This window comes from Oryctolagus cuniculus, chromosome 2 (assembly GCF_964237555.1).
Source record: "Oryctolagus cuniculus chromosome 2, mOryCun1.1, whole genome shotgun sequence".
Lineage (NCBI taxonomy): Eukaryota > Metazoa > Chordata > Mammalia > Lagomorpha > Leporidae > Oryctolagus > Oryctolagus cuniculus.
Genome location: NC_091433.1, coordinates 229,440 through 253,905, shown reverse-complemented (window position 1 = coordinate 253,905; position 24,466 = coordinate 229,440). Strand labels below are relative to the sequence as shown.

At 62.5% G+C, this 24,466-nt stretch overlaps 1 protein-coding gene across 4 annotated transcripts in view; it reads left to right on the top strand.

Annotated features, from left to right (window-relative positions):
• The window catches only part of GAK (cyclin G associated kinase), a 50,544-nt gene that overhangs the window by 5,639 nt on the left and 20,439 nt on the right, over window positions 1-24,466 (top strand). For 2 of the 4 annotated variants that reach the window (XM_051840342.2, XM_051840340.2), the window contains exons 2-11: window positions 8,304-8,365; window positions 8,833-8,892; window positions 9,330-9,444; window positions 15,990-16,132; window positions 19,020-19,145; window positions 21,028-21,117; window positions 21,335-21,470; window positions 21,679-21,791; window positions 23,511-23,601; window positions 24,337-24,460. In XM_051840342.2, the coding sequence (XP_051696302.1) occupies window positions 8,304-8,365; window positions 8,833-8,892; window positions 9,330-9,444; window positions 15,990-16,132; window positions 19,020-19,145; window positions 21,028-21,117; window positions 21,335-21,470; window positions 21,679-21,791; window positions 23,511-23,601; window positions 24,337-24,460 (1,060 nt within the window). Of the gene's footprint in view, window positions 1-6,083; window positions 6,164-7,304; window positions 7,455-8,303; window positions 8,366-8,832; window positions 8,893-9,329; window positions 9,445-15,989; window positions 16,133-19,019; window positions 19,146-21,027; window positions 21,118-21,334; window positions 21,471-21,678; window positions 21,792-23,510; window positions 23,602-24,336; window positions 24,461-24,466 lie in introns of those variants that run through there. The other 2 variants (XM_051840343.2, XM_051840344.2) reach the window with 2 other exon arrangements.

The window sequence follows — 24,466 nt, the reverse complement described above, 5'->3', positions numbered from 1 at the left end:
CGGCACGGACACAGTGTGACAGAGCCACCCCCACCACGGCACTGACACAGTGTGACAGAGCCACCCCCCCCACGGCACGGACACAGTGTGACAGAGCCACCCCCCCCACGGCACGGACACAGTGTGACAGAGCCACCCCCACCACAGCACTGACACAGTGTGACAGAGCCACCCCCACCACGGCACGGATACAGTGTGACAGAGCCACCCCCACCACAGCACTGACACAGTGTGACAGAGCCACCCCCACCACGGCACTGACACAGTGTGACAGAGCCACCCCCCCCCCCACGGCACTGACACAGTGTGACAGAGCCACCCCCACCACGGCACTGACACAGTGTGACAGAGCCACCCCCCCCACGGCACGGACACAGTGTGACAGAGCCACCCCCCCCCCCACGGCACTGACACAGTGTGACAGAGCCACCCCCACCACAGCACTGACACAGTGTGACAGAGCCACCCCCACCACGGCACTGACACAGTGTGACAGAGCCACCCCCCCCCCCACGGCACTGACACAGTGTGACAGAGCCACCCCCACCACGGCACTGACACAGTGTGACAGAGCCACCCCCCCCACGGCACGGACACAGTGTGACAGAGCCACCCCCCCCCCCCACGGCACTGACACAGTGTGACAGAGCCACCCCCACCACAGCACTGACACAGTGTGACAGAGCCACCCCCACCACGGCACTGACACAGTGTGACAGAGCCACCCCCCCCCACGGCACTGACAGTGTGACAGAGCCCCACCCCCACCACAGCACTGACACAGTGTGACAGAGCCACCCCCCCCCACGGCACGGACACAGTGTGACAGAGCCACCCCCCCCACGGCACGGACAGTGTGACAGAGCCACCCCCACCACAGCACTGACACAGTGTGACAGAGCCACCCCCCCCACGGCACGGACACAGTGTGACAGAGCCACCCCCACACGGCACTGACACAGTGTGACAGAGCCACCCCCACCACAGCACGGACACAGTGTGACAGAGCCACCCCCACCACGGCACTGACACAGTGTGACAGAGCCACCCCCACCACGGCACTGACACAGTGTGACAGAGCCACCCCCCCCACGGCACTGACACAGTGTGACAGAACCACCCCCCCCCACGGCACGGACAGATGACAGAGCCACCCCCACCACAGCACTGACACAGTGTGACAGAGCCACCCCCACACGGCACTGACACAGTGTGACAGAGCCACCCCCCCCACGGCACTGACACAGTGTGACAGAACCACCCCCCCCCACGGCACGGACAGTGTGACAGAGCCACCCCCACCACAGCACTGACACAGTGTGACAGAGCCACCCCCACACGGCACTGACACAGTGTGACAGAGCCACCCCCACCACGGCACTGACACAGTGTGACAGAGCCACCCCCCCCCCACAGCACTGACACAGTGTGACAGAGCCACCCCCACCACGGCACTGACACGGTGTGACAGAGCCACCCCCCCCACGGCACTGACACAGTGTGACAGAACCACCCCCCCCCACGGCACGGACAGTGTGACAGAGCCACCCCCACCACAGCACTGACACAGTGTGACAGAGCCACCCCCACACGGCACTGACACAGTGTGACAGAGCCACCCCCACCACGGCACGGACACAGTGTGACAGAGCCACCTCCACCACGGCACGGACACAGTGTGACAGAGCCACCCCCCCCACGGCACTGACACAGTGTGACAGAGCCACCCCCACCACGGCACTGACACAGTGTGACAGAGCCACCCCCACCACGGCACTGACACAGTGTGACAGAGCCACCCCCCCCACGGCACGGACACAGTGTGACAGAGCCACCCCCCACCACAGCACTGACACAGTGTGACAGAGCCACCCCCACACGGCACTGACACAGTGTGACAGAGCCACCCCCACCACGGCACGGACACAGTGTGACAGAGCCCCACCCCCACCACGGCACTGACACAGTGTGACAGAGCCACCCCCACCACGGCACGGACACAGTGTGACAGAGCCACCCCCACCACGGCACGGACACAGTGTGACAGAGCCACCCCCCACCACGGCACTGACAGTGTGACAGAGCCACCCCCACCACAGCACGGACACAGTGTGACAGAGCCACCCCCACCACGGCACTGACAGTGTGACAGAGCCACCCCCACCACGGCACGGACACAGTGTGACAGAGCCACCCCCCCCCCCACGGCACTGACACAGTTTGACAGAGCCACCCCCCCCCACGGCACTGACAGTGTGACAGAGCCACCCCCCCCCATGGCACTGACAGTGTGACAGAGCCACCCCCACCACGGCACGGACACAGTGTGACAGAGCCACCCCCCCCCCCACGGCACTGACACAGTGTGACAGAGCCACCCCCACCACGGCACGGACACAGTGTGACACAGCCACACACACACACACACACACACACGGCACTGACACAGTGTGACAGAGCCACCCCCACCACGGCACGGACACAGTGTGACAGAGCCACCCCCACCACGGCACGGACACAGTGTGACAGAGCCACCCCCACCACAGTGTAATTTTACAAGCGTTCATGGACCTGTGCTTCCTTTCCCCTAGGAGTGGGATTGCCGACAGGCCGGACACGGGGGGCCTTTCCGACAGCTGGTGTGCACTTGCCCCCCAGAGCACCGGCTGTGTCTGAGCGTGTGTGCTCGTCCACCTCCCGGCCATGGCACTGTTGCCCGCCGTGTGGTTGCTTCTGCTCCCAGGGGTGTCTGCACTGATGATAAGCACGGGACACTTTCTCACTCGTTAGCTAGTTGCATGCCTGTTTTCGTGGGTAAAGCCGCTGCTCACGACGCTGGCATCCCATATGGGCGCCAGTTCGAGTTTGCTCCTCTTCCAATCCAGCTCCTAAGAACAGCCTGAAAAAAAAAAAACAGCAGAAGATGCCCTGAGTGCTTGGGCCCCTGCCACCCAGGAGGGAGACCTGGAGGAAGCTGCTGGCTCCAGCCTGGCTCAGCTCTGGCCGTGTGGCCATCTGGGGAGTGAACCAGTCAATGAAAGATCTCTCTGTTTCTTTCCCTCTCTCTCTCTGTAACTCTGATTTTCTTTTTCTTTTTTTATTTGACAGATAGAGTTACCCTGACAGTGAGAGAGAGAGAGAAAGACAGAAAGGTTTTCCTTCCATTAGTTCACCCCCCAAATGGCCGCTCTGGCTGGAGCTACACCGATCCGAAGCCAGGAGCCAGGCACTTCCTCCCGGTCTCCCACGTGGGTGCAAGTGCCCAAGCACCTGGGCCATCCTCCACTGCCTTCCCAGGCCACAGCAGAGAGCTGGACTGCAAGAGGAGTGACCGGGACTAGACCCCGGCACCCATATGGGATGCCAGCACCAAAGGGGGAGGATGAACCAAGTGAGCCACGGCGCTGGCCACTGTGGGGAGCAATCCGGACTAGACTAAGTTACTCGAATTAAGACTTATTCTATGCATCTGCTCTCCCACAATATGGCGCTGGGAGAGAAGTAAACAGCTTCCGCACAGCTGCCTCCAGTTCAACTAATAAACTGTAGGACTTGCTCCTGATTGGAGAGCAGCGTACTCGGCGTGTGGGCAGCCGAGTTGGGATTGGCGGAGGAGGACTATAAAGGAGGAGAGAGACAGCATGCACCGGGAACATCTAAGGGGAACATCTAGCTGAAGGAACACCTGTGCAGCCCCCGAGAAGAGCCGGCCGGCGGTGTGCCGCTCCCCTGCGGAAGTGGGGAATGCGGCCAGGGGGAACTGCCCTTCCACGGAGGTGGAAGGGATAGTAGCCAACCCGGAAAGAACCAGCAGCAAACCCGGGGAGGGCCGAGCAGACGAAAGAACAGCGCAGGGTCCTGTGTCGTTCCTCCACGAAGAGGGGGAGCGACAGGCCGCCACAATTTGTCCTTTCTACAGTCTTAATTAATTGGAGAGGGAAAGCGCACTCCCATCCATCAGTTCACGCCCTGACATGCCCACAGCTGGTGGGGCTGGGCTGGGCTGGGCTGAGAACTCAGTCTAAGTCCCCTGTGTAGGTGTCAGGAGCCCTAGGACTCGAGCCATTGCCACAGGCTCGCAGGGTCTGCGCCGGCAGAAAGCTGGAGCCGAGAGTGGACGCCAGGCACTGCGACGCGGGTGCCGTGAGCTCTCGGGTGGATGCCTGCCCCTCGCTGTGCCTGTCTGCACCGTGTGCCACTTGTTGCCACGTGTGAGCCTCTGCCTGTTCTTTTGTCGTGTTGTGTTGTGGGTGACTTTGAGAGTTCTCTAGATATTCTAGATAGAAGGTACAGATGACTCAACGTAAGAGAAGGGGTTAGTCCCAAAATGTGTTTAAAATGTGTTCAGTACCAGGCTGTGGGCTCCTAGCTTAGCAGCGCGGCACCTTCCAGCACCGTCAGGGGACCCACGTCCTGCGTCGGACGCCTGAGGAAGGACCAGGACTCACAGTTTGAAGCCTGGTCTCCACTGAGCCTGTGTTTCACCACGTGAAGGCCTGAAGCTGTCACTGTGACGAAGACTGGCTTATTCTGTCTTCCTTTGATGAGTTGTGCTTGTGATGCCTTGGCTGTCCACGCCTTGGAAGTTCCTGACCTCCCTCGGGCTTCCTGGGGTTCCTGACCTCCCTCGGGCTTCCTGGGGCTCCTGGTCTCCCTCGGGGTGCCTGGTCTCCCTCGGGCTTCCGGGGCATGTTTGTGCCCATCACTGGCTGTGGATGTACCTTTGTCAGAACCGTAGGTCTCTGCTCTGTTCCCTGACGGTGCCTGTCCCTCCACCAGTCCCACACTGTCGGTTAATTTAATAAGGCGAGTACAGCAAGCCCTGGAATCCTGTGTTACTATCTTAGTAATTAAGAAGAGACTTTTTTAAATGCAGAAACATAGAATGAGCAGTATAGCAGATGGCTACGTCCGGGACAGGCCTCATGGTGCAGCGGGGTAAGCCGCTGCCCAGGACATCTGCATCCCGTGTGGCTAGGTCTGAGCTCCCGCCTGCGCTGCTGACTGCCGTCTGGGAGGCAGTAGGGATGGCTCAAGTGGTTGGGAGACCTGGATGGAGTTCCGCCTCCTAGCTTTGGCCTGACCCAGGTTTGGGGAGGGAACCAGTGGATGGAAGATACCTCTCTCCCTCTCTCTCTCTTTCACTCACTCTACTTTTCAAGTAAGTAAAGAGAACCAAAGTTTTTAAAAACTCATCTATGTCCTGCTATGTAGGATCGGTAAATGTTCACCTTTTAGAAAACATCTTTGGGCCGGTGCTGTGGCATAGCGGGTAAAGCCGCTGCCTGCAGTGCCAGTATCCCATTTGGGCGCTGGTTCCAGTCCCGGCTGCTCCACTTCCGATCCAGCTCTCTGCTGTGGCCTGGGAAAGCAGTAGAAGATGGCCCAAGTCCCTGGGCCCCTGCACCCACATGGGAGACCCAGAGGAAGCTCCTGGCTCCTAGTTTTGGATCAGTGTAGCTCCGGCTGTTGCTGCCAACTGGGAAGTGAACCAGCGGGTGGAAGGCCTCTCTCTCTCTCTCTCTGGCTCTCCTTCTCTCTCTGTGTAACTTGACTTTCAAATAAATAAATAAATCTTTAAACAAATTAAAAAAAATCTTGTTATGACTTGTTAAATTTTTGCTTTTGCTTTCATTTTTAAAAAAGATTTATTTATTTTACTTGAAAGGCAAAGTTACAGAGAGAGACAGAGATCTTCCATCCACTGGTCTTCTCAAAATGGCTGCAAAAACCAGTCTGGACCAGGCTAAAACCAGGATCTGGACCTCCATCCAGGTCTCCCACGTGGGTGCAGGGGCCTAAGCACGTGGGTGCAGGGGCCTAAGCGCCTGGGCCCTCCTCGGCTGCTTTCTCAGGCACATTAGCAGGGAGCTGTACAGGAAGCGGAGCAGCCGGGACTCCAGCTGGCTCCCACATGGGATGCTGGCATCGCAGGCAACAGCTTAGCCCACTGCGCCATGACCTCAGCCCCTCTGAGACGCCTCACGTGCACGCCACAGGGCACGTGGCACTCTGCTCTCTGAGCCCCTCCTGCCTGCCGCCTGGGGTTGAGGGTGGGATGTGATGCTGGGTTTTGTTTTCAGGACCTGCTCTTTGGCATCTGTGCAACAGTGCAGACCTCTGCCTCAGGGAGCTTCAGTCTCGTGGAGAGACGGGCGTCCCGGTGAGCACTGCCCAGAGAGGGAGGATGGGTGGCAGGTGCCTCAGGGCCGGCCTCAGCTGATGAGAGCAGAGCCTGGGAGACACGAGCGGGAGTCAGGCGCTGGCCAGGGCCCGGGCCGAGGCCCAGCACAGCACAACGCGAGGGGCTGAGGGGCAGCAGCAGTGTCCAAGGGCGGCTGCCCCCCCGGCCAGTCCTGCACTGGAGGGGTCTTGGTTCTTCTGCCCGGTGTAGCCCAGGGCTAGTAGTGTACGTGACCTAGGGGCAGTGCTTGGAGGGCTGGCTCGGGCTGCATGCGTCTCCCGAGGATCCAGTTTGCTGTCCGGAGCCCCAGCCTCGGCCTCGGTGCCCTCTGCTGAGCTTCGTACCCAGTGTCTGCGCTGGGCAAGTGCTGGGTTGTTAGTTTTTCCTTTGCATATTAATTTTTTTTTAACTTTCATTTTTTATTTGAAAGGCAGAGAGAGAAAAGCTGTCCCTCTCTGGTTCCTTCACCGAATGCCTGCAGCAGGCAGAGCTGGGCCAGGCCAGAACTCCATCCGGGCCTCCTGTGTGGGTGGCAGAGACCCGAGTTCTTGGGCCGTCACCTGCTGCTTCGGGGTGCATTCAGGAGGAGACTGGCTCGGACGCGGAGGCAGGGCCTGAACCGGGCCATCTGACGGGCCCACTGCTTCTAGCAGCATTATTTATCTGTTTTTACTTATTCACTTAAGTTTATTTATTTAATTTCCGCAACAGGCAGGGCTGGGTCAGGCTGGAGCCGTGAACCCAGTACTCCATCTGGGTCTCCCTCCTAGCTGGCAGGGCTGCTGCCTCCCAGGGTCTGCGTGAACAGGAAGCCGGGCTAGGAGCGGAGCCACGACCTGCTCCTGGCACTGTGGTGTGGGATCCCCAGCGTGCAGATGCCCGCCCAGCTCTGCCTTCTCTCACACGGACCAGAGGGCAGTGTTGCGAGCAGGTGCTCTGCTTCCTCCTGGTCTGCATGGAAATGCTGCAGTTAGGGTGGCTTTTTTTTTTTTTTTACAGTGAGAGAGACAGAGAGAAAGGTCTTCCTTCCATTGGTTCACTCCCCTAATGGCTGCTACTGTCAGTGCTGCGCCGATCCGAAGCCAGGAGCCAGCTCGTCCTCCTGGTCTCCCACACAGGTGCAGGGCCCAAGGACCTGGGCCATCCTCCACTGCCTTCCCGGCCCACAGCAGAGAGCTGGACTGGAAGAGGAGCAACTGGGACTAGTACCTGGCGCCCCAACCGGGACTAGAACCCAGGGTGCTGGCGCCGCAGGTGGAGGATTAGCCAGGTGAGCCACAGTGCTGGCCATCAGCTAGGGTTTTTTTTTTTAAAAAGATTTATTTACTTTCTTTGAAAAGCAAGTAACAGAGAGAGAGAGAATGAATCAACCTTCCTCCATTCACCGGTTCACTCCCCCGATGATTGTAGCAGCTGGGGCTGGGCCAGGCTCTCTTCACGTGAGTGCCAGGCACCCCAGCACCTGGGCCATCACCTGCTGCCTACCAGATACGTTAGCAGGGAGCTGGATCAGAAGTAGTGCAGAGGCCAGCGCTGTGGCATGTGGGTAAAGCCGCGGCCTGCAGTACCGGCATCCCATATGGGTCCTGGTGGTTCCACTTCCGATCCAGCTCTCTGCTGTGGCCTGGGAAAGCAGTGGAGGATGGCCCAAGTCTTTGGGCACCTGCACCCGTGTGGGAGACCCAGAAGAAGCTCCTGGCTCCTGGCTTCAAGTTGGTCCAGCTCTGGTCATTGCGGCCATCTGGGTAGTGGGCCAGCGGATGGAAGACCTCTCTGCCTCTGCTTCTCTGTAATTTGCCTTTCAAATAAATAAATAAATAAATCTTAAAAAAAAAAAAAAAAAAGCAGAAAAGAGAAACAGTAGAGCAGCTGGGACTTGGTGCCAGGCACGCGTTTGGGATGCAGGCGTCCCAGGGGGCAGCTTGGTCGCTGTGCTGCACGCCTGCCCTCCTGGCTGTGTGTGTGAAGCGTCTGTCAGCTGAGTAGACGGAGGCTATTGTCCTGTGGAGGAGGGGTGCCAGCACCCCCACAGGTGCACTTCGTGTTCCGTGGCGGAGGCCTGTGAAACGTCGATGCCGAGTGTGGCCGCAGCTGAACTGACGAGCGCTCTGTCTTCCAGGAGGGTTTGCGTTTGTGTATGAAGCTCAGGACCTGGGAAGTGGCAGAGAATATGCCTTGAAGGTAACGACTCCGTTCTAGGGGCTGGCGCAGAGTAGGGTGACGCGTTGGAGAGAGTCGTTTCCTTTTGCTCACGGTCTGTCCCTTCTGCTGCTTTGTTCTGAGCACACGCCTGGGAGCCAGGCCCCCAGCTCTGGGGTGGCTCCTGGGGGCTGCCTGCCCTCTGGCCTGGCCCCCGTCAGCCAGCGTAAGCACTGGAGGAACACGGGCCTGCCAGCTGCCCGAGACCAGGCGTCCCTGCGTGGAGCTGGGGCTGTGGCTCTGGGTTTGTCCTCGGCTGCGAGGGCCCCACGCCTGTGCCACACGCCTCCTTTCCCTGTTTCTCTCATTTGACACTGCCCCTTCCTCCTTATGACCTGAAGGTCAGGCTGGGGTGAGGGCTCGCAGGTGCCCCCGGGGTCTGGGTGGGGGGACGGGAGACGCGCAGCCCTAACCGCGCAGCCCTAACCGCTGTGTCTGTGCTGGCGCAGAGGCTGCTGTCCGACGAGGAGGAGAAGAACAGGGCCATCATCCAAGAGGTCTGCTTCATGGTATCCTTTGCCAGCCCCGGGCCACACGGTGCCCAGCCCTCGAGGTCTGCGTGCCCAGAGGCTGGGCTGGTCCCTGCCGGGAGGCCCCTCCCTCCTCCCCACCCTCCTGCTCGTCCCCGCTCACCCTGTCCCTGCCCAGTCCTCTGCTGGAATGTGTGTCCTGGCCATGGGCCTCCACCTGTGCTGCTGTCAGGATCCGCCTGTCTTCTCTCCAAACTCTGTCCGCTCTGAGAAGCCCTGGCTGCCTGAGCGGTGGCCAGGGTGGACGTGGCCCCCCCGGCATGGGATGGACGCTGGCATCACCGTGGCCAGCGTGGCCTGCTCCCATCCTCCTCACTCCTGTCTCCTGGGATGCGCTGGGGTGCTGGCGCGTCTGTCTCGGGGTGAGTGGAACGCGGGCCGTGTCTGCTCGTTCTCCTTTAACGAGACTCCTGCAGAAGAAGCTCTCCGGCCATCCCAACATTGTCCAGTTTTGTTCTGCAGCATCAATAGGGAAAGAAGAGTCGGACACCGGGCAGGCCGAGTTCCTCCTGCTCACAGAGCTCTGCAAAGGTGAGACCCCCGCGTGCTCCCTTGGGGTGGGAGGGGCAAAGGTGAGACCCCCTGCGTGCTCCCTTGGGGTGGGAGGGGCAAAGGTGAGACCCCCTGCTGTGCTCCCTCAGGGCGGGAGGGGCAAAGATGAGACCCCCTGTGAGCTCCCTCGGGGTAGGAGGGGCAAAGGCAAGACCCCCTGTGTGCTCCCTTGGGGTTGGAAGGGCAAAGGTGAGACCCCCTGTGTGCTCCCTCCAGGTCAGAGGGGCACAGGTGAGACCCCTGCATACTCCCTCAGGGTCAGAGGGGCAAAGGTGAGACCCCCTGGGAGCTCCCTCAGGGTGGGAGGGGCAAAGGTGAGACCCCCTGGGAGCTCCCTCAGGGTGGGAGGGGCAAAGGCGAGACCCCCTGTGAGCTCCCTCGGGGTGGGAGGGGCAAAGGCAAGACCCCCTGTGTGCTCCCTTGGGGTTGGAAGGGCAAAGGTGAGACCCCCTGTGTGCTCCCTCCGGGTCAGAGGGGCACAGGTGAGACCCCTGCATACTCCCTCAGGGTCAGAGGGGCACAGGTGAGACCCCTGTGTGCTCCCTCAGGGCGGGAGGGGCACAGGTGAGACCCCTGCGTGCTGCCTCGGGGCGGAGCAGCAGCTGTGCACAGACCTCTGGGATCTTCTGTGGGGCAGCAGCGTCTCTGGTCCGCCTCTGGCAACAGGCTCCATGAGGATGTGTGGCCCGGAGTGGGGGACGCTGGGAGCTGCCCTGGCTCTGGGGTAGTTGGACGCGGGGGTGGTCGGCCGACGCTGGCCACCTGACCTCTTAGCAGGTGCATGACCTCATCGGGGCGAGGCTCTGTGGTTACTGGCAGGACCAGGAGACAGCTGTGCGCTGGGGAGGGGTCTTCTGGAGAACTCGGGCTAAGTGACTCCATGTTGGAGTCGCTGGAGCCCAGGCTGACTGGCTCCTCAGGCAGTGTGTGAAGTGGACACAGGGTCTGCCCCTAGCTACTGGAACATGCGATGCTGTGGTGAGGGCAGCGCCTCCAGGAGGGCGCACCTGCCCGTCTGCGAGGACCCAGCCAGGGGCAGGGACACAGCGGCTGTCGTGCATCCGTCTCCCAGATCCTGAGGGTGCAGAGAGGACGGAGCATTGTGAGAGCCGGGCCCTCGCACGCGTGTTGACGGCTGCAGTGGCCCCGGCCTGGTGGGGCTGGGCAGACGGAGCAGGTGGGGAGAAGGGAGTGTGCAGCGGCAGCTGCCAGGGAGCTGGGCAAGGTGGGGTGGGATCCCGTCATCTGTTGGGGCGGGAGTGGAAAGTGGGCACAGACTGCCTGGCCCACGTGCAAGCCCCTGAGCCAGGCTGGTGTCCCTGTCAGGGCAGGACCACTCCCCACCAACTCCAGGCCGGCAGCTGCCGCCCGCCCCTCCCTGCTCTTTGATCTGAGGCCCCCTGGGCTCTGTCCACTCTCCTTGCTCTCCACCCTCTGGGCTCTCCGCCCCCCCCCCCGCTGGGCTCTCTGTCCCCTCCCCAGGCTCTCTCCACTCTCTGTGCTCTCTCTCCCACCCTGGGCTCTCTGTCCACTCCCCAGGCCCTCTGTCCACTCCCCAGGCTTGCTCTATCCACCTTCTGGGCCCTCTATCCCCTCCCCAGGCTTTGTCCACTCTCCTTGCTCTCTGTCCACTCTCAGTGCCCTCTCCCCCTCCCCAGGCTCTGTCCACTCCCCAGGCTCTGTCCACTCTCTGCTCTCCCTGCCCCCCCACCAGCTCTCTGTCCACTTCCAGGCCCTCTGTCTGCTCTCCCTGCCCACCCCCCCCCCGCCCCCGGCTCTCTGTCCACACTGAGCTCTGCAGTGCGCAGGTGGTGGGCTGGGAGTGCTGAGGGAACGCTGGCGCGTGCAGGGGGAATCGGCGTTGTGTTCTGAACGTGGAAGCCGGGGGCAGTACACGAGGTGCCGCTCATGCTTCCCCGCACGCAGCCACCGCCCCACCCCCGCCTTTCTGCTGAGATGCACACATGCTGTGTCTGACTCGAGGGTGTCCTCACACGTGGCTCCCACGGCATCTCCCCCCACCCAGGACCCCGCCAGGCCGCCTGCATCGCAGTCGGCTGTGAGGGCGCCCAGTGCCTGGTTTTCCTGACGTCTCGGTGCTCCTGGACGTGTCTGCTGCCAGGGCTCTTCATGGAGCTGGGACGAGACCAGAGCGCTCGGTGCTGCTGGCTCATGGCACAAGCCTGTCCCTTGTGGGTGTTTATGGCCATGATCTGTCACGGTAAAGGGCTTGTGTTCATCGAAAAAATGCAGGTGATGACAGGGGTATAGATGCTCATAAAGAAAGGATTTTACTGTGCATGCTTTTAAAAATGTACTTTGTCGGCCGGCGCCGCAGCTCACTAGGCTAATCCTCCACCTGCGGCGCCGGCACACCAGGTTCTAGTCCCAGTCGGGGCGCCGGATTCTGTCCCGGTTGCCCCTCTTCCAGGCCAGCTCTCTGCTGTGGCCCGGGAGTGCAGTGGAGGATGGCCCAAGTGCTTGGGCCCTGCACCCACATGAGAGACCAGGAGAAGCACCTGGCTCCTGCCTTCGGATCAGCGCGGTGTGCTGGCTGCAGCGCGCCGCCCGCGGCGGCCATTGGAGGGTGAACCAACGGCAAAGGAAGACCTTTCTCTCTGTCTCTTGCTCTCTCTCACTATCCACTCTGCCTGTAAAAAAAAAAAAAAAAAAAGTACTTTGTCGATCTGGGCCCTATTTTTTTTTTTTTAAAGATTGTTTATGTATTAGAGAGGCAGAGAGAAAGGTCTCCATCTACTGGTTCACTCCCCAGATGGCTGCAACGGCCAGAACTTGGGCCAATCAGAATCCAGAGCCAGGCACCAGGCGCTTCCTCTGGGTCTCCCACGTGGGTGCAGGGGCCCGAGGACCTGGGCCACCTTCTGCGGCTTTCCCAGGCCATAGTAGAGGGCTGGATTGGAAGTGGGGCAGCTGGGACTCGAACCAGTGCTGCAGGCCGAGGCCCAACCTGCTACGCCGCGGCGCCTGGGCTCTGTTTCTGCCTCCAGCTTCTCTGGCTTCCTGGTAACGCACCCTGGGAGGCAGCAGGTGATGGCCCAAGTCAGTCCCCAGGTGACCTCAATGGCAGGTGTGGGCCAGGCTGATCCTAGGAACTAGGAACCCCACCCGGCTTTCCCACCTGTCAGTAACCCAAGGACTCGGGCCATCTTCTGTAAAAACAGGTGCATGAGCAGGGAGCTGGCTTGGAAGTGGAGCAGCCCAGACGGGAACAGGTCCTCGGATCAGGGACGCCGGTCACCAGTGGAGGCTTAGCCTATGCTCAGTGCCGGCCCTAAGCCAGCAAGATTGCAGGTGCGGCCATCTCTGTGCCTGCGTGTCGTCCCCTGACCCGAGGGCACACGGCCCTGCAGTGGGTGTCTGAGCCGCACGTTGTCACGGAGCCCGTGCCGGCCTGCTGTGAGCACCGTGGTCTGAGAGCCTCCCCTGGCTGCTGGGCAAGTGGTGCCCACTCAGTGTGCACGCGGGACGCACAGCATTCGTCTCCTGGCCCGGAACTGTTCTCCGGAATTTTCTGTTAGATATTTCCGGATTGTGATTGACGGCAGGTAACTGCTCCCCTGAGGTGTGCCTGTTTTCTTCAGTTCTGAGGCACCACGAGATACCAGGGTCACTCTGAGCCCACAGGGCCTGCAGCCTGGGAGGGGAACTGTCAGAGAGAGTGCGTTTGCACTTGGGAAGTCTGGCGGCTGCCGTGGGTGAGAGCCTGCCCTGGGGGCTCCTGGTGGGGACCTGTGTGGCAACAGGTGCGCTGTCTGCTGGAGGGGTTGGGGGTGGCGGCCCCTTCTGGCAGACAGGTCCCGTGTGTCACCCCGGGGATCACCCTCCCCAGGAATCTCCACGCTGGGCACCGTCCAGGTGGAGCTCGTGCCCCCGGCTGACGTTCCAAGTGCCGGGTAGACTGAGCAGTATCAGGTGGGACGGGCAGAGACGGCTCCCTGGGTGAGCTGGGCGGGGGACTGCAGGACATGGACCTCGGGGGGCCTCAGGGAGTGGGTGAGCTGCTGTGGGCAGGGCCTGTGTTTTGTGGCCTGCAGGAGTTGAGGTCGGTGGTCTCACCGGCCCTCTCTCAGGGGTCTCACAGACTGCACAGTAGAGCTACAGAGTGCTACCTCAGCAGGGGGATAGCCATCTGCTCCAGGGACACGGGGTCGTTTCACTCGACAGCTGAGTTCACGTGTGTGTAGTGATGGCTCTGTCACTGCCGTGAGACACATGCCTCGGTTGTCACGGGCAGCCTGGTGTCACTGTCACACACACGCTGTGTCACGGGCAGCCTGGTGTCACTGTCAGCACACATGCTGTGTCACGGGCAGCCTGGTGTCACTGTCACACACACGCTGTGTCACGGGCAGCCTGGTGTCACTGTCAGCACACACGCTGTGTCACGGGCAGCCTGGTGTCACTGTCACACACACGCTGTGTCACGGGCAGCCTGGTGTCACTGTCACACACACGCTGTGTCACGGGCAGCCTGGTGTCACTGTCAGCACACACGCTGTGTCACGGGCAGCCTGGTGTCACTGTCACACACACGCTGTGTCATGGGCAGCCTGGTGTCACTGTCACACACACACTGTGTCACGGGCAGCCTGGTGTCACTGTCACACGCTGTGTCACGGGCAGCCTGGTGTCACTGTCACACGCTGTGTCACGGGCAGCCTGGTGTCACTGTCAGCACACACGCTGTGTCACGGGCAGCCTGGTGTCACTGTCACACACATGCTGTGTCACGGGCAGCCTGGTGTCACTGTCACACACACGCTGTGTCACGGGCAGCCTGGTGTCACTGTCAGCACACACGCTGTGTCACGGGCAGCCTGGTGTCACTGTCACACACATGCTGTGTCACGGGCAGCCTGGTGTCACTGTCAGCACACACGCTGTGTCACGGGCAGCCTGGTGTCACTGTCAGCACACACGCTGTGTCACGGGCAGCCTGGTGTCACTGTCACACACACGCTGTGTCACGGGCAGCCTGGTGTCACTGTCACACACACGCTGTGTCACGGGCAGCCTGGTGTCACTGTCACACGCTGTGTCACGGGCAGCCTGGTGTCACTGTCAGCACACACGCTGTGTCACGGGCAGCCTGGTGTCACTGTCAGCACACATGCTGTGTCACGGGCAGCCTGGTGTCACTGTCACACACACGCTGTGTCACGGGCAGCCTGGTGTCACTGTCAGCACACACGCTGTGTCACGGGCAGCCTGGTGTCACTGTCAGCACACATGCTGTGTCACGGGCAGCCTGGTGTCACTGTCAGCACATACGCTGTGTCACGGGCAGCCTGGTGTCACTATCAGCACATATGCTGTGTCACGGGCAGCCTGGTGTCACTGTCACACACACGCTGTGTCACGGGCAGCCTGGTGTCACTGTCACACGCTGTGTCACGGGCAGCCTGTCACTCTGAGGGGCCTTTCTCCCTCCATAGCTGTTGTCTGGCTCAGCAGGTGGTGCTGTCCCTTCGGGCTCTGTGACTTGCCTACTTTAGCTGCCTGTGGTGACCTGGGCTGGGGGCCCCATGCAGTCTGGTGACCTGGGTTACCTTGTGCAGCACTGGAGCGAATGGCAACTGGGCTGTGCGGATGGGCCTGCTGCTGCCGTGGTCTTGGCTGGGCAAGGTATGTTCTGGGGTTGGCTGTGATCTCGGGCCAGGTGTCATGTATCCCAGGGTTGGCCATAGTCTTGGGTTGGGTGCTGTATGTTCTAAAGGGTTGGCTGTGGTCTTGAGCTGGGTGGTGTATGTCCCAGGGTCAGCCGTGGTCTTGAGCCAGGCTGTGTGTGTCCCGGGATTTGCCGTGGTCTCGGCTGGGCTGTGTGTGTCCTGGAGTCTGCTGTGGTCTTGGCTGGGTGGTATGTGTCCCGGGGTCAGTTGTGGTCTCAGCTGGGCTTTGTGTGTCCCACGGTGAGCCGTGGTCTCGGCCCGGTGGTGTGTGTGCCAGGGTTGGCCATGATCTTGGCCAGGTGTTGTGTGTCCCAGGGTCAGCCGTGGTCTTGGCTGGGCAGTGTTTTTCCCAAGGTGGGCTGTGGTCTTGGCTGAGCTTTGTGTGTCCCGGGGTCGGCCGTGGTCTCAGGCCAGGTGGTGTGTGTCCCGGGGTCGGCCGTGGTCTCAGGCCAGGTGGTGTGTGTCCCGGGGTCGGCCGTGGTCTCAGGCCAGGTGGTGTGTGTCCCGGGGTTGGCTGTGATCTTGGCCAGGTGGTGTGTGTCCCGGGGTCAGCCGTGGTCTCAGGCCAGGTGGTGTGTGTCCCGGGGTCGGCCGTGGTCTCAGGCCAGGTGGTGTGTGTCCCGGGGTCGGCCGTGGTCTCAGGCCAGGTGGTGTGTGTCCCGGGGTCGGCCGTGGTCTCAGGCCAGGTGGTGTGTGTCCCGGGGTCGGCCGTGGTCTCAGGCCAGGTGGTGTGTGTCCGGGGTCCGGTTCCTGAGATCAAGACCTGGGCTGTGGCCGGGAGGGCGCAGCTGCAGCCCTGTGGTGACGTGAATGTAATACAGTTGTCTCTTTCAGGGCAGCTGGTGGAGTTTCTAAAGAAAGTTGAGTCGAAGGGTCCTGTGTCGTGCGACACGGTTCTGAAGATTTTCTACCAGACGTGCAGAGCGGTGCAGCACATGCACAAGCAGAAGCCGCCCATCATCCACAGGGACCTCAAGGTGCGTCCCTCACCAGCCTGGTCCGGGTGCAGGGCTTGCTCGAAAGCGAGGCTGGGCCGTTTATCTGAAGGCCAGGAAGATGTGCGTAGGAGCTTCCTGGCGTCAGGAACGGTTTTCTGGATGCTTCCCTTGGGAGCTGTAGAAGACAACGTTTCCCATCCCACAGGACTTGGCGACACGGAGGCCTGCCCCTCCCAGGCAAGGGCACCGCTGGTCCTCCCGGGGCATCTCCCCTGGGTCCCCGTCCCAACCTGTGTGCTCTGCCTCTGTCACTGCAGGGCCCGGGCCCTGCGCTCTGGCCTGTCGTCAGTCCCTGGCAGGGCAGTGCTCCCTTGGTGTAGCATCTTGGAAGTGGGAGTTGGGCGGGTGGTCCAGGGGTGGGCTGAGCGTGGTCTTGCTGACTGGCCTTGCCCGGAGCCCACGTGCCCCGTTGCATGCCCGTCTGCATTCTGGATGGATCGCCTGCATGAACCGGTCTATCACACTGGGCTTTGTGGTGGCCTGTGCTGGCCGGTTCTCGAGCCATGTGAAAAGGCGACTGTGCCGTCACACCCTGTGGGCTTCTGGCTGTAGTCTTTGCTGTGGCCATGGCTCAGGACGCCACCCTCCGTGGCTCTGGGTTCCTGTGCTCAGGTAGCCTGGCGGGGCAGAAGCCTCGGGGGCATTGGCCTTCTCCGAGAGTCGGTGCAGTTGAGTGTTGCGTATCTTCGTTCTTACCGCCTTCTGGCTTTTGTGTTTGGGCCCATGGAGACGCTGGTCTGTTAAGGTGTCCCTCGTGGGAGAGCTGCTTTGAGAGCCACTGCACTCCTGGGCAGCTCCCTGCCACCCGCGTGGGAGACCTGGGTGGAGTTGCTGGTTCCTGGCTTCAGCCTGGTCCAGCTCTGGCTGTTGGAAGCCATTTAGGAAGTGAACAGTGGCTGGAAGACGTTTCTCTCAGCCTCTCTCTCTCTCTCTCTCTCTCTCTCTGTTTCTTCTTACCTGCAAGTAAATGAATAATCTTTTCTTTAAAAAAGTTTCATGTGTTGTAGGGGTCTTCTGGCTTTTGGTCTAGGTTTTACTCCTCCTTTGTGTCTTATGAAACCCAAGAGTAACAGAATCCACAGAAGTTGGACGCTGCCCCCGCGGTGGCTCTGTCCCAGAGGCAGGTGGTCCGTGCTGGAGAATCCTAGAGCTGCTGCGGTCCCAGGTGCTCTGGGCACGTCTGGGGAGCCAGCGTATTCCTCAGCAAGCCCTCGCACCCCTGTCACTGTCGTGTCCTGTTCCGGACTGCTGCTACCCTGTCTGACCCCAGCACCACCGCTACCTAGTGGTGCCCGCGCATGCTCTCTGTCTCCAACGTTTATGGAGTGGGAGAATCCTGAGTATGGCTGCTGGCCGGGGCAGGCTCAGGCTGAAGCCCACGAGCAGGCCTGTCCGTGGCACAGGGCCCCCTGTTGGCTTGCGCTGGCTTTGCCCAGCGTGAGGGCATCGGCGTGTGCACGGCGCAGGGCTGCGGGATGCCTTTGCTGCTTTCTCCCCTCTCTGCATGGTCTGTCTTGTGCACCCGGGTCCTCTGCCGCCCCTGGGGGCTGTGCATCCCAGCAGCTCCCCCAGCGGAATGTGGGGTGTGCACGGCCGCTGTCCGACCTCCCTCTGTTAGGGTGGCCGCCGCCCTTGCCTGTGTTTGCCGAGATTCGGTTGCCTTCTCAGAAGTACCTTTCAGGGCATTTTTGCCTGTTTTCTCTCTTTTTATTTTTATTTTTATTTATTTGACAGAGCTAGACAGTGAGAGAGAGAGAGACAGAGAGAAAGGTCTTCCTTCCGTTGGTTCACCCCCCAAATGGCCGCTATGGCCGGAGCTGTGCTGATCCGAAGCCAGGAGTCAGGTGCTCTTCCTGGTCTCCCACACGGGTGCAGGGCCCAAGCACTTGGGCCATCTTCCACTGCCCTCCTGGGCCACAGCAGAGAGCTGGACTGGAAGAGGAGCAACCGGGACAGAATCCGGCACCCATATGGGATGCCGGCACCGCAGGCAGAGGATTAACCAAGTGAGCCACGGCGCCGGCCCCCCGTTTTCTCTTGAACCCTCTCTGGCCTGTTGGTTCTGTGGCTTGTGCTGCTGCTCTGAGTGTCTGTCTGTACCCTGCGTCCTCGCCGCCGGCCCTTCCCTCTGGGCAGGTCTGCAGTGTCTCGTAGAGGCCACACCTCTGCCTTGCTGGGGAGTGGAGGGTGGGTGCACAGAGCCACCACCTGGCTCCGTCTCTCGGTGCGCTGAAAGCTGTGCAGGAGGCAGAGCACAGCTCACTGTCAGGGCCCCAGAAGGGCACTGCGACGGGGCGGGGGTCGCTGGAGCCCTGGAGGCCCTGGTCTTGCTGTGCCTCCTCGCCGCGCCTGTGGACCTGGGCCAGTGGGGCTCCATCCGCTTCCCGGAGCCTGTTGCCGCTCCCCGTTCATTTTGGGTGTAGAAGTTCCGGTTGTTCTGCAGTGCTTGGTGTCAGAGCTGCTGTCTGTGTGTGTGTGGGGGGGGGTTCACCCTGGGTGAGGACAGCACCTGACGTGGCTACAGTCGACCCTGACTCCTCCAGTGACTTCATTGTGTGCTCGGCCATGTAGATTGGGGTGCGGTTTCTTGTGGTCTCAGTGGCCTTCACGTGGTGTTCTGGATTCGGCGTTTGATAGGAACACGCGCACGTGGATGCCGGGCAGCAAAGGTCTGAGGCGCTGCCCCCGCGGCCAGGGGAGCCTCGGCTGGCCCGTGAGGCGCGGCGTGCTCCGGGCAGCCCGGCAGTCGTGGCCGGGGCTCGCAGGGGCTGTCCGGTGAGCTGCCGGCGAGCCTCACGCTCCTCTTGCTTTCCTGGGTGCCGGTGCGGTCTGCACCCAGGCTCACGGCTGTGTTTGGATTTCGCAGGTTGAAAACTTGCTGCTGAGTAACCAGGGGACCATTAAGCTGTGTGACTTCGGCAGCGCCACGACCATCTCGCATTACCCCGACTACAGCTGGAGTGCCCAGAAGCGCGCCCTGGTGGAGGAGGAGGTGAGGCCCAGCCCCTGCGGTCCGTCCACCACCAGGGTGGCGCAGGGTTTGTCCTGCCCCAGCCCCTCAGCCCTGGCTGTGACCTCCACGTGGATTTCTCCCTGGATGTCTTCTTGTGGTGAAATGCACATGGCATAAACCTCCGGTGCTGTTTGCCGGTGCACGGTGCCGTGGTGTTAGGCTCGCAGCATTCTGAGTACAGCTGTTTAAAAAGCCATTAGAAGTAAACCTCTGTGGGAAACCCAGTGCCTCTTGTCACGTGAGCCCCGACGGGCAGTGTGGGCCACCTGGACATGAACCAGCAGGAAGGGCGGGCAAAGGCACCACAGGGCATGGAGCGTTAGCCGTGCCTGAGCCGTCCACTTGCAGCCTGTGGTCAGGCTACTCACCTCCTGGAATGGTGCCCATGCACTGTCCAGCAGCCCAGTGCAACGTGGGGCAGCAGAGATGGGGCAGGCAGCCTGGGCACGCGGCTGCTGAGAGGATGAGCGAGGGGTGTGCCTGTGTGTCCTGCAGAGGGTGCCCCCGTGCGGCCCTGCTGTGAAGCCGGCAGGCCTGTGGCCGTGAAGGATGCCGCCGTTTGTGCCAGACCAGCTCAGAGCATGTGGCTCGGCTCGTTTCTGATCCGGGATCCTCACCTCCACGCTCATGGGGCCCAAAGCCAGGCTTCTTTCTAAGTTAGTTGGCAAGCTTAAGGGACAGACAGGGCTCTGTGAGCCAGAGAGTCCCCCGACAGAGGGGATGCACGCCACACAGGACACACACACCACACAGAACACACACACCACACAGGACACACACACCGCACAGAACACACGCACCACACAGGACACGCGCACACCGCACAGGACGCGCACACCGCACAGGACACGCACACCACACAGGACACACCACACAGGACACGCGCACTGCATAGGACACACACACCACACAGGACACGCACACCACACAGGACCCGCACACTGCACAGACACGCACACGCACAGGACACACTCCCGCCGCCACGGGGCCCCACATCTCCCCCCTTGCTATTGCAGAAGGGCTCTGTCCTGTGGAATCCATCTGGAAGCTTCTAGAGCGGTGCTGTGTGCGCCTCCCCCAGGCCAGTGTGTGAGCTGCTCTGTGAGGGACACCTCACCTGAATGAGCGGTGTGCACCGGGCAAGCGGCTCCCTGGCCATCCGGCTTGACATGGGGGCTGCCGTGGAGGGGAAGGTGGCTCGAGTGCAGTGGTATGGGCACCCCCTGTGAGATGGGCGCTGACGTGGCAGTGTGAGCAGTGGGGTGCGGGGCGTGGCAGTGTGAGCAGTGGGTGTGGGACGTGGCAGTGTGAGCAGCGGGGTGCGGGGCGTGGCAGTGTGAGCAGCGGGGTGCGGGGCGTGGCAGTGTGAGCAGCGGGGTGCGGGGCGTGGCAGTGTGAGCAGTGGGGTGTGGGACGTGGCAGTGTGAGCAGCGGGGTGCGGGGCATGGCAGTGTGAGCAGTGGGGTGCGGGGCGTGGCAGTGTGAGCAGCGGGGTGCGGGGCGTGGCAGTGTGAGCAGCGGGGTGCGGGGCGTGGCAGTGTGAGCAGCGGGGTGTGGGGCGTGGCAGTGTGAGCAGTGGGGTGTGGGACGTGGCAGTGTGAGCAGCGGGGTGTGGGGCGTGGCAGTGTGAGCAGCGGGGTGTGGGGCGTGGCAGTGTGAGCAGTGGGGTGTGGGACGTGGCAGTGTGAGCAGCGGGGTGTGGGACGTGGCAGTGTGAGCAGTGGGGTGCGGGGCGTGGCAGTGTGAGCAGTGGGGTGCGGGGCGTGGCAGTGTGAGCAGTGGGGTGTGGGGCGTGGCAGGACGTGGCAGCGTCTGAGCAGTGGGGCACTGGCCACCAGCAGCCTCCCCTCTGACCCTGCAGATCACGAGGAACACAACGCCCATGTACAGGACGCCAGAGATCGTGGACTTGTACTCCAACTTCCCCATCGGCGAGAAGCAGGACATCTGGGTGAGGGCCGCAGCCCCAGCGCACGGCTGCCGACCTCCGTGCCCAGGCTCTCGGTGCTGCAAGGCCTCGACCTCCCTCCCCAGCCGACGGGGTCGCCTGTGCCTATTCTTGAGGCGTGAACTGTGGGTCCTCCTGCGTTGAGTTGGCTAGGGTGTGGCCGCCCACCCTGCCCTGCTGCCCCTGCCTGCCTCGGACCTCAGCCTCTGTCCTCCCACAGGCTCTGGGCTGCATCCTGTACCTGCTGTGTTTCCGGCAGCACCCTTTTGAAGATGGAGCAAAGCTTCGAATTGTGAACGGGAAGTACTCCATCCCCGCAGACGACACGCGGTACACGGTGTTCCACGGCCTCATCCGTGAGTCCTGATGCCGTTGGCCCGTGGGGCCCCGTGAGCACTGGCCTCTGGAGCGCGCTCCGCTCGCTGCCACGCGGCCCCCTCTCTGGGGCCTCCCAGGAGCCCAGTGTCTGAGTCACGGGGCGGGGCGGGGCGGGGGCGGTCGGTGGCTGCTGGCTGCAGACCCCCGGGAGCAGGCTGAGCTCCCGGGGCCGTGCGTGTGCCGCAGGTGCCATGCTGAGGGTGAACCCCGAGGAGCGACTGTCCATCGCCGAGGTGGTGCACCGGCTGCAGGAGATCGCGGCTGCCAGGAACGTGAACCCCAAGTCGCCCATCACGGAGGTGCAGACCGCGGTGGGGGTGTTGCTGGGGATGCCACGGGGGCTCAGACCCAGGAGGGGCCCTGCGCTCTGGCCCGCGGCAGCCAGCCTGGTCTTGCCCTGGCTCTGGGCCGTGTGAGGGTCCGTCTTTGTCCTGCAGTGTTTGGGAGTCGGGGCTGTGGGCAGAGCCCAGGGCCTGGCTGTCTTCGACTGGGGCCCCTGTGCAGCCCATGTGTGGGAAAGGGCCGGCCAGCAGGCGCCTCCCAGTGTCCCCTGACCTGTTTGAGAGAAGCCTCGTGCCAGAACGGGAGCCAAAGGTGCACGCTGTGGGGAGAGGAGACACAGAGCGGACCAGCCCAGGGGTGGGCGGCGTGGGTCTCGGGCTCTGCTCCAGGAGGCGGAGGAGGAAGGAGTTTGTAGACCGGTGGCCCGCGGCTGGCCTCACTGCCTCTGGACGTGTGTAAGACAGGAAGCATGGGCCATGGCCTCCGTCATGTGTGACAGCGGCAGGTCCGCGTCACCACTCTGTGTGCCCCATGGGCGTGGCTCTCACAGCGAGGTGGCCACAGGCAGGCCGGGCTGCAGCAGCAGCCATGCGGTCCCGGGCTTTGTGGGGTCCATGTGGGTGTCAGTGGGCTTCTCGTCACTGTAGCTGAGATCGCTGACAGGAGCCACCGAGGGCAAGGAGCTGCGTGCCAGCTTGCCGTTGGGGACAGTCCTGGCCTGCCGTTGGGCAGTCGCGGGGCCGTAGATGTGGGGAGGCAGTGGGCGAGGGTCACAGGGGGAGCCAGGAGGCTGTGGCCATCTGAGACCCTCCTTCTCGGCCCACCCCATGTGATGGCCGCACGGGTGTGCAGCACAGTGCTCTGGTCAGGCCGTGAGGGCCCCAGGGCCTCTGCGCTGGTCCCCGTCCCGAGTTCCTGCCCTCCTGGTCTCCCCTGGAGGGGGCCTGCTCTTCTGGACCCCCCTTCCTACGTCTTGTCCGCTTGTCAGCTGGGGTCGGCTGCCGCCTGTTCTGCCGAAGGGGTGTACAGTGGCTGAGCAGTCGGTGTGACTGGCCGGTGTCCTCACCCCAGAGAGACCCACGCCAGGAGGTCAGCAGTGGCAGGAGGCGGAGGGCACCCCTCCCCTGCAGCCCAGGCCAGAGGCCCCCTGCAGGGTGCTGGGAGCTGGAGCATGCGGAGTACCAGGGGCTCTTGAGTTGTGGGACTGGCGTCGTCTGCGACCTCGGGAGTTCCTGTGGGCGCGGGGTCACTGCTGGAGCGAGGGTGGCTTCCAAGAGAAGGGGCCGCTCCTGGACGTGGACCCTGCAGCAGGGCGCCTCTGGTCCCTGTGACAGGAGCCGCCTGCCAGCTGCCCTCAGGTCACGGAGAGTGGGATAAGGGGAGGTCTCGGGCCGTGCCCTCGGGCTGTGCTGCTGGGGCCCTCGACAGAGGGACAGTGGTCAGTGGGACCAGCAGGGGTGTGGATGCAGCAGCAAACCCCTGCGGGGCCGCGGGGCTCCCACACGGGGCCCAGCTAGCCGCAGCACTCGTTCACGGCCCTGGGGAGGCAGCTGGCCAGGAGCCAGAGCCCAAGGCTGCCCCGGGCCCACCAGGAGGGGGAAGAGAAAGGGGCCCTGGGCTGTGAGCCCGTGAGCCCGCAGGGCACTCGCGGCGAGGTCGCCGCCTGCTCGTCTGCAGCGCCTCCTGGCACAGGCGGAGAGGGGAGAGCCGACGTGTGCTGTGCTCCCTCGTTACAGCTCCTGGAGCAGAATGGAGGCTACGGGAACGTGGCGCTGTCCCGGGCTCCACCCCATCCCGGGGGCCCCGTGAGCAGCGGCTACGGTGGAGGTGAGTGCAGGGCCAGGGTCTGCAGCCAGGACAGACAGACAGCCGGCCCAAACCAGGTTAGACCAGCCGCAGGGAGAGCTCGGGCAGGCTCCCGTGTCTGGGTCCTCCCCTAGGGCATTGGCACTGCCCTGTGTGGGCTGTCCTGGGGCCTGACTCACCTCCGTCTCTGGCCAGCCCCCCTGCCCCCCGGAGTTAAACTGTGGTGTAGACGACCTCCTGGGGCAGTCTTGCCTGCAGGACAGGGACCCTGAGGGGCCTGGGGGCGCACGGGGAGGGTCTGGGCTGTAGGGAAGAGGGGCCTGGGGCTGGACCCAGTTGGCTTCGGTGGCGGCCTTGTGCAGTAGGCACCTGTGAAGAGGCTGAATGTCCCCAAGGGAGTGTGGAGGGCCTGGTGCAGGACGTGGGGGTGCAGCAGGCCCCACCCTGACCCTGAAGCACGGGGCCCAGCATGGGTGCAGTGGCTGCCGTGGCCTCTGCTGGTGGCGGGGGTGTGACCGAGTGGGTGGATGCTGCTGTGAGCATGGGTGCAAGTCGGGCCTGCCTCTTCCTGCCCCAGCTCCCACACCAAGGTCTCCTCAGTCCCTGCACTGCTCACACCCAGGCTGGTGGTGGCCAGGGGTTCAGGGCCCTCCTGTGCCCATGTGGGCCCCCGTCTGGAACTCCACAAGGGCTGAGGGTGGTGGTCTGACCGGCTGGGCTCACGAGGGGCCCTGATGACTGCACTCCTCCACACAGGTCTGGCGCTGGCCGAGTACGACCAGTCCTATGGAGGGTTCCTGGACATCCTGCGGGGTGGTACCGAGCGCCTCTTCAGCAACCTCAAGGACACCTCCTCCAGGGTCATCCAGTCTGTGGCCAAGTGAGT